The following is a 9,555-nucleotide window of genomic DNA, read 5'->3' on the forward strand; positions in this document are numbered from 1 at the left end:
AGATTTTCTTGCTGCAAAACTTTGGGCTTGAGACTTGAAACTTGGCAGTGTTGTCACTTCAGAGCCATACCCCTTGATGCTCCTGTGAGGTGCATTTTTTGTCTGGGCATCTCCCAAGGAAGAGGTTAGTGCTCAGGCTCAATTCCCTGTGCACACCAGCTTCCTGTCCACGCAAGAGACCTCCTGAAGGCAGAACAGATGAGCAGGGCCTCCTCCATCCCCATCTCTCCTGTGTGCTTGAGGAGTCTTGGCAAGACTGAGACAGAGCAAAACAAGATCATTTCGCTCGTGTTCTTCGGGCTTCCCCTGCTGCCCAAGCAGCACAGAGGTGACAGAGTTAACAATCTGATTTTAGAGGTGACACCGGTGTAAGGAGGCCTCGGCGGCCCTTTCCACCACCTCCGGCAGCCTGTCAGCACAGCTGCTTGCACAACCCCCCTGTGAATCACAGGAGCAATATCACAGCTATCTCCCTCGTGGGGTCAGCACAAGGCCACGCTACCGGCACAGCGCTGAGGAGGAGCCGCTAGCGAAGCACAGAGCACAGGTGAACTGCAGCCTCTGCCTCCTTACAAGGTCACCTGCTGAAAGCTCGGCAGGGATGCGAGGAGCAGGACAGCAAGGGGAGAGAGCAATGAGCAGAGGTTTGGGGAGAGGAGGGAGAGGCGCAGACTGCAGCAGGCAGGAGTAAAGCACAACAGGACTGTAGGAAGCGAGGAGAAAAGTGGTAGAAAAAGCAGGGAAGCAAGTATCGAGAGCAAGTATCGCTTTACTCAAAATACCTGGAGCACAGATCAGAATATGAGCTTCAAACCTGCCAGAAAATAACTGCAAAACCTCTGACAGTGCGTCCTTTTCCATGCATCCCCTCCATGCAACCCTGGAGCAAATTACCACCAGTTTCTTTCAGCCTTCTGACACAAAAATATTTTATTTGGGTTTCTCTTCCACAGCCTGCCTTTCCTTGTATATAGCCCAGCCACTTTTTAGAGAGGTGCCAGGGTCCATTTTTGCAGTTACAAGTGCAATCTTGGCCCCACCAAACTTGACACAGCCATTTCTCAGAGCTAAGCAGAATACAAGGCGGACAGCAAACTGCATAACCTAGGGCAAACTGTGGGTATTTCTGAGAAAAAAATCCAGTTCAAGAGGCACAGACTGCTGTCCCACAGTCTTTCTAAAGCACAGAGCTGCAGTGCAAGTCTCAGCAGATGGCCTCCACAGTAACATCAGAAGCAGACGGCATCTATGGAATATAACTGTGCCCTGTAAACTGCAGTATGAGCTCTTCCTCCACATCACTTCAACCCAAGCAAGGGTGTTCAGTTCCCAAATAATCTCCACTTAGAATTGAAGATGAGAGACAGCTAGGCCACTAATAACCATCCAAAATGGCCTTTACCAGTGAGAGGCTGAAATTGCTGGCAGTTTCACCAGCCTATCAGAAATCCACTCAAATAAGAACAGCCCTAATAGCAAATGGCAGGAGACCGAAAGGCAAAGGTCAGATTTCTCCTCCTATAATCTCCCATACTTACCAGAAATCCCTATATCAGAGAGACGTGGTGAGGAAGGTAGCAATGAGACCCAGAAGAGCTTTAAAAATCAGGCACATCAGAAGCTGTTGAATTTCTCTGCCAAGTCATAGTCATGCATCAGAGCTGAAAGAAAAAAAAAACACACTCTCAGACAAATATGACATTTAAGAGGCTGAGATCATAAATACGTGCCACTGCGAGACAGCAAGATGGACAGGAACTTGTTTTCTTTGGCCAGTGATTCAGATTTCCAAGAAAAACAAGGTTTACAAGGGAGTATTGCCAATCCGGTCACAGTCTTCCTCACCATTCCAGGTGACCTTTAGAAGCTATTGAACAATTTTAACCACAGTTGATTGAAGAGAATGGCTTAGCCTTTAGAATGGCTTGGTTGTTTAAACTTCTGTAAAAACAGGTCCTGGATATGAGAGAAATTATAATCAGTGCCCCAAGCAAAAAAAAAAGTTTCAGGTGTTTCACAGTTTAAGCATCAGGGAATCCACAAAAGCCTCTGAAGATCCATAGGAAACCAAGCTTCATTGGCTCTACTGTTGAATCTTTTGTTAAAGTGAGACAGGAAATGCAACATAGTATTTCTTATTTTTGCAGAACACTATTGTAAAGTCGCTGCTGAGATTTCTTTTAAAGTGGGTTAATTAATCAGCTGGCCTCTCACAGGTCAATTCTTTAATTTTCCCACTCACCTTCTTCCTTATATTCATCAACCATGTCCTGAGCCGCAGTGTCATCAGCTCCTATTTATTCCTCCGTGATCTGCTGGCTTTATTTCCTACAGCTTTAGTAGAAAGCTGGAGAGACAGGTTTGCCCTGTAAGAATAAGCCTGTGACAGCTGACCAAAACTGTTGGAACGAGACCACAGGAACTCTGTAAAGAGTTAATCAGAATCAAGGACAGAAAGGGGGATGTCAAAAAAAAAAATATTGTAAATCAGTAAAGCTGAGAATAAACAGTTCTAGGGGAATGATAAGGAATACAACAACCCTCCAAAGAATTTGATGAGTTGACACTACAAGAATGGCGTTCAACTGAAGATGACCTACAGCTCATTAAAGCTTATTAACATACAAACTTCCTCTCCCCTAACTGAATAATGAGATGACAGTAATATGATAAGAAGGTTACCACCACCCCTCCTTGGCTCTCTGTGATAATTAGACACTATAGCGCAAGTGCAGAACTGATACAATACACAACCAGAATGTAGCCAACAAAAAGATGTGTATGAAACATTTCGGGAAACTGTGGAAATAAATACAGAATGGGGGGTAACAGAAGGGGTGCTGACTTGGTAGAGCTACCACCTACCACTCATCTCTGCATAGAAATAAGTATCTTGACTCTGTCCAGCTTCTAGCCCTCTGCACATCAGGTTAAGCACCCTGTTCGGGACAACCACCACCCCCAAAAAGCTCAGTGTGATGCAGCCTTTTCAAACAGGCACAGGCCAGGCCATTTCAAAAGTCCTCTCGAACATCCACAGAAAACATAATCAAAGTGCATTGCTTTTTCAACACCTGCAGCGTACGATCTTCTCATCCTCCCAAAGCTGTGTCTTGCTAAAACAGAAGTCAGCATCTTTAAGGAAGTATCACACTTCACACGTCTAGCCAGTAACTTCAGTAGGAGATCTCAGCAAGATAACACATGTTCTTTAAATGGATGCTAGGAGCAAAAACAAGTCCAAGCTGAAGAGTTAACAGCAGAAACTTCATCTAGTACCATGTGCTGCTGTAGGGACATGAACAAAAGAAAAAGGGGGGAATGTAGGGATTAAATAGTTAATGTAGAGTATACTAGTAGACTAGTCTATACTTAGCCTTATCTGCAAGGACTCCTGATAAATGGCATGTCAGGATGTTCTGCATGGAGGGGTTGCTTATCCAGATGTTCCAGTCAGCAATAAAATATAGATAACATTGACATGAAAGCAGAACAGGAAAACAGGAGGGGGAACATTCTTGGGGTAGGAAGGGTATAAAAGCACGGAGTGCGAGGTGATCGGGGTCCGTGGTGTAACCCCTGCGTGGGATGAGCCTGCACCCCAGCTAGCTGGTAATACTTATTATCTTTCTCCTATCATTAAAAAGCACAGCATATCGATGGTGTTTGCCTCTTTCTCCCTCGATTCGAAAAACGGACCCAACACTGCCATTTCACTGCTCCCTCCTCTGCCCTGGAGGGCCCAGACAATCACATACTTCACCCAGGCTTATTTTGCTGGCACATTTTGCTCTGCCAGCCAGCCCTTGTTTGGGAATCCAAGGCTATTACTCTACTAGACAATAATATCAAAAGCCAAATAGCAATTTCTGCTCTGTTCACTAGCTGTACTGTAACTAATACTAATCTGTAACTTGTCCCTACAGATAAGTTTCTGTGCTCACCCACAAAGTGTCTCAGGGAGGAGCAGGCAAAATTTAAGAGGCTGAACTCTCCCACAGAACCATCAACGTGACAGGGAGGGGAAAGGCACGTAACCTAAAAAAGTAACCCAAAATCTACTCAATCACATTTTAAAGGTGCTGTGGACTTCCTCCAGGCTGATATGTTTTTAATGAATTCACATTAGAAGTGTTCTTTATATCACAGGCTTTGGAGAAGTTCATCTCCAACATCTCACAGCCCAAAGTTTTACCAAAATGAAGAGGTCAGTTTAAATTTGAATAAGCCCCTCCGTGGTTTATCACAAATTGGAATTACAGCAATATAGCACTATTGCGATATACTGATATTTCGATCTTTATTTTGAAGCTGGTTTATGAGGCTGATAAACTGCCAGTGCAGAAGGTTTCTCCCTAAGAGACTTCTCCCTGTGTGCGCATACACAAAGAGGAACCGTCAGAGTTCCAGAAATACTAGTTCTCAGCTCTCAAGCCATCTGAGAAGCTAAAATTTTACATTTCTTGCAGAAGCTGAACTTTTGTTTACTTTGCTGCTTTTGCAAAGATAAAGAAGTCTGGCACCCAACATTCCATTAAATGAGCATTTTCCTCTTTTTATTGTCCTATGTAAGAGGGGCAAAGTGTCCCAGTGCTATGCATGAAGTTGTACTTAGCATCTTCAGAAAACAACGGTACACTTTGATCCTTTAGCCTCCTCTTCAAAGGTAACATCCACAGCTTACCACTGCACTGCAGAAACTCACAGGCTATGCCAGCCAGTTGGCAGGCTCCATGCACATAAAGTAACTGGAAAAGAATAGCAGATACCAATCCAGGACAAAACATACTTTATTGTATTGTAATGTCAGAAGTACAAGAAGAGTACTGCAGAGGACCATGCTAATGGGACTCCTGCGTTTGGGAAGGACAGAAGTACAAGAAAATGGGGTTCTACTGTACCCAGTGCAATAACTGATTCATTTGAGGCACAAGTACACTATTGTTTAAGCAGCTTGATTCAAGCACAGCTCTGGTATGTGATCTACTTTGTTTCCTTTTTATGTGGCAATTTGATAGTAAAGCTACTTTTACATTAAATAGGCAGTAGATCCAAGTCAGGGGTGTCCAAATCACTTCGAGGCAATCAAAAATAACTAAGAAACAAACAAACAAAAAACACCTCTGCATAGTCACCCTCCACATTTTAAGTTTTAGTTATGGAGCTGTGGCTAATGAAGAAAAATCATTCTGAAAGGTCAGAGCCCAGGTCATTTTGTTTCTCTCTTATGTGTCTCTGAGTAACTTATTTCATGTTAACCATAATTTGTCTAAAGAGGAAAAAAATGTGCATCTTTAATACAGACTCATACATAGCTAACATTCAAATTAATTGAAGCCCTTGAGATTTTAACTTATGGCTTAAGACACAATGAAAGTAAGTGTTTGGGCACCCTTGAGTTAAGTTAATGAAGAACATTTCTGCTAAAAGGCAAGCAAGATCACTATTTTAAACAGAGCTGACCTCTACAAGAAGGAAGCAGGAATCCAAGTCACTGGTTACAACTAGGCTTACATGTGCTGCTGCCCAGAAAGATAAAATTGTAGTATCACAATGAAAAGGTTCGACAAGGTTGAGAGAGATACGTTTCAACACCAGAAGCAGCATTTGAAAACAAGCTGTTTAAGTTAATCTTTTCAAGAGATGCAGATTGCATACTGGATGCATGAGCAAACATGCTGGCAATCTTCTCCTTTTACACGGCAGCTGTGTTTGGCATAGGAAGTTCTGGGTTTAAAGAAAGCTCCTTGAAGAAGAATTAAGATTTGCATTTGCCTTGTCTACTTAATGAGATTAGTAGAGATGAAAAAAGAAAAAAAAAATACTACTAAAACAGTAGTTTCTTGGAGGATACCTATTATTACAAACACAGCTTCTGATTCGTAAACAACCCAAGACTAAACAGACAAGTATTATTTTATATTATTACTATGCTTATAAGTTACATCAGTTAAAAGAAAAAAAGAGCCAAGCAGTTTTGCCCTATTTCAAAAATAGTTTCCAATCAACACCAGTTTACATGGTGAATGGGACTTCACAAATAAATGAGGAATGGTGACATCTTTGGGTCAAGAACGACAAGAAGTAATGGGCTCTGTGCTACCAATCAACCTCAACAAGAATATGGCACAAGGGCCAGCCCAAGCTGTACCAACACTGAACCTTTAGCTCTCGGCACAAATTCAGATCTCTTCACTTAAGCTAGCAAATCAGGTGAAAAGATTGGGTAAAAAAAAAAAAAGAAACAACTTAAGCCAAAAATTGGAAGGTACTTTTAAAAAAAAAATCTGTAGTTTTAAAATAACTTTATACTGACATCAGTTTGTGCAAACTAAAAAAAAAAAAAAACACCATTGATTTCTCTCTAACAAAAGAACCCTTCCCAATATTTTCCTTTTAGCCCATCATACCTGCAGACACAATCTCAGATCTAACAGATGCAAATGCAAGAGAGAAAGTTACAGCATCTGCACAACACTCTTTCTACAAACAGCTGCTGGAAGAAAATTAAAATATAAAGGAATAAAGAAAGGAAGGTTCCATCTGATATTCTCTCACAATCTTTCCCACTCTGTAGTCCATGAATCCGACTCTGATGCTAAGGTGACAGTGTATGTAAGTAGATTTTTTTGTTGATTTTTATTATTTTCGAGTTTCAAATGAAGAAAACCTGCAAAGAGACTTGAGTCCCTTCAGGAATTGTCGGACGGAACATGCTCCTCGAAGCCTTCGCTCTCTCGGACCAAAGCTCTTTCCAGGATCACACGGCCTTCCTTGTAGCGCTGGCTGTCTTCGGTGGCAAATTCATAGATCCACCCCAGTTTGCTGTTGCAGTTCTTGCAGCTCACATCTCGAACCATGTGGCGGCCAGTGAGCATGACCCGATCCTGAACTTCACTGTACTGCAGATTTACCACCTGATAAAGACACACAGAGAAAGAGAAAATAGAAAGGATTAGTTTGCCTAGAACAAAGCTTGAGAGCAGTGGCCATGACTCTCGATATTTTAAATAAAGAGCCTGAGGTGCTGCATATGAACTCAGTACTGAGATGTAATAGTCTGCAGGCCTTGAAGATCTCCTGCTGGGAAGGTAACACTCTAAAGATGCTCTTTACAAGGATGTACAGCCCTCACTGTCTAGTAAGGGACATGAGATACTACCACAAAAGTTGTGAGAATACTGCCTTCAGCACTGGGTCAGAAATTACTCGTATAATAACTTATACATTTCTCAATATTGAATCACTTTCAATTTATCTCATCCATTACTAGCCAGTGATGTGACCGATTATTTGCAGATATCAGAATTAAAAAAGGAAACTGCTGGAAATTCTTGTAGCACTTCGGAAATTATCATCTACGAAAAGGGAAGGTTGAGTGGCTGAGAATGTAGGCACTGCACATGCATATTTATCTTTTTGCTATTTTGGCAATTTAAAATATACTTTAACTTGGTTAGCAGCAAACCCAAGAAACGGGATGCATAACTGTCTGAGAAGTGGATGTTCAAACTAGATCCAAACTGTCAAACACATCAGGTTTTTGAAAAATGGAGTTATACTGCTTTAAGTTTTCCATTTGACTGCACCTGCTCTCTCCACTTCAGATCATGCTCCTGTGCAGATATACGCACAGAAGTATCAAACTTCCGTGATTAAAATCCACTAGCACAAAAAAATGAACCCCAGGTTGCAGTGCTTATTGAACAAGAGGTCTGATTTATGGCTCTCTTTTTATAGCTATGTAGCCTGCCACTTACATACACATACTGCCAACAAGCTTCAACAAAGTCCAAGGCAAACCATGGTTAACTGATGATATTACTGATGCCTACATCATCTGCCAACATAGGCTTTTGAGAAAAAAAGAAAAAACACACACCACTGATTACATAACTAGAAGCTTTATGAGAAAGTAAAGATCACTGTCTTTCAATGAATCGAACCAACAAGTTTACATTGAAGGTTTAATAAACAATGCCACAATTCACAAAGAGTAAGAGTCACAACTTTCGTATTTTCATTAATCAGTTGAATTCAGTCAAATCTGATCAATAAAGAATATGACATTACGTGTTCATATATAAATATGAATCCGGGCATTATTGCCTGTAAAACAGGCTGTGTTTACCTACACTGGCCCAAATGCCTTTAACTTAATCATGTTTTAGAAATGCAACAAAATATAATCTAGATCTTTTATTCATGAAAGAAGCATAAACCCTTTGAAACTCTTAAATGAAAGCTATTCTTACAGTGAGTTTGAGGTTCCTACATCAGAACTTAAATCTCCAAAGTTAAAAATGCCTGCATTTTGGCATGATGCCTCTATATTTACATTCCCCTTTGTAGTCTTTCAGTATTACAGATAAGCTTGGATTACTCACGGTTCACAGTCAAACTTCAGAATGACAGACTCATATCCCACAGACTTATTTTTCAAAACCAAACAGTAAATCCCTTCCAGCTCCTGATTTCTTACTAACCTTGTTAAAAAGGAAGGCTCTTCCTGTGGCCCCTGTAAAACGAGTAGAGATGAGCTCAGAACGATTGGTCAGAATCGTGTCGCAGTTTGCACAGGAGAACAAGCGAGTGCCACCAATATGATCCAGGAAAATTCTGCCCATTTTCACAACTTTTGTAAGTTTATACTCAAGACCTGGAAGCAAAGAAAAAAAATATCACATACACGTAAAAGAAAAGCACTCCAGGAAAAAAAGATCTTCACAGAATATTCTGCAAAGTAGTTCAGGTAATGATTGCAGAGATACTTTCATATATGAATTACTGAACTTATAGACTGCATTCATCCTTTAAGCCATCAAGGTTTACAAGCACAGAACTTGAACAAAACAAGATTTTTTTTTCCTAAACTTGTCCCATTTTTGCCAGTAAGATAACACAACTAGATATAAACTAACTGCATTAAATGAGGAAAATATAAATTCAAACCCATAAAGCATATTTCAGACATTCAGAGCCCTGTCACCTATGGAACCTATGGTTCTTATTTTTGCAAGCCTCTATTTTGTTTTCCTCTAACAATGAAATTCCATTTCAGTACATTCCCCAAAGACTTACCCATCTCAGCACTTGGAAATGAAGTACTGAGTCAGCAAGACAATTACTAAATTTTCCCAAGTCCTCCCCTCCCTCTCTTTTTTAATATATACTTATCTTGTCACTTCCCCTCAGCACAGCTCCATTTATCACGCGCAACCACACAGCAACTCATCCAAGATTTAGTCTCTTAGCACAGCACACTAGGCTGAGAAATTTAACTGCTTAACTTAACTGCTGATTAAGAACTGGACCTCACTGATTTCATATACATACTGACACAGATAAGGTGCGGATGCTATTGCACATAAGAAACAGCCCACCAGAATCTTTAGTATTAGACAGCTTTACATACAAACCTCTAAAGCTGTCTACCCTACATATAAGATATTGGTGTTATTTACTCAAGCAATTTCCAAAGTCACATTATTACCATATCTCAACAATCCTTCTGATCAGAAAAAAAAAAGACGTCTTGGGAAGTTTATAGCACCA

The 9,555-nt window shown here is 40.9% G+C and overlaps 1 protein-coding gene across 1 annotated transcript; it reads right to left on the minus strand.

Moving 5' to 3' along the window:
- Positions 1-4,772: 4,772 nt before the first annotated feature.
- YPEL5 (yippee like 5) lies at positions 4,773-8,672 on the minus strand. The gene is made up of 2 exons (XM_010211437.2): positions 8,487-8,672; positions 4,773-6,917 (listed from the first exon to the last, which is right to left on the minus strand). The coding sequence occupies exons 1-2, from the start codon at positions 8,625-8,627 to the stop codon at positions 6,693-6,695; spliced, it is 366 nt and encodes a 121-aa protein (XP_010209739.1). The 5' UTR covers positions 8,628-8,672; the 3' UTR covers positions 4,773-6,692.
- Positions 8,673-9,555: the final 883 nt, after the last annotated feature.

Source organism: Tinamus guttatus, unplaced genomic scaffold (genome assembly GCF_059628265.1).
Source record: "Tinamus guttatus ecotype Peru unplaced genomic scaffold, ASM5962826v1 Tinamus_guttatus_pri_ptg000090l, whole genome shotgun sequence".
NCBI classification, from domain to species: Eukaryota; Metazoa; Chordata; class Aves; order Tinamiformes; family Tinamidae; genus Tinamus; species Tinamus guttatus.

What these genes read in the sequence shown, in the direction of transcription:
- YPEL5 (XM_010211437.2), bottom strand. Translation starts at nt 8,627, where the DNA reads ATGGGCAGAATTTTCCTGGATCATATTGGTGGCACTCGCTTGTTCTCC. An exon ending in GAGCCTTCCTTTTTAACAAG is followed by an intron (nt 6,918 to 8,486) that starts GTTAGTAAGAAA and finishes TGTCTTTATCAG; the next exon opens with GTGGTAAATCTGCAGTACAG.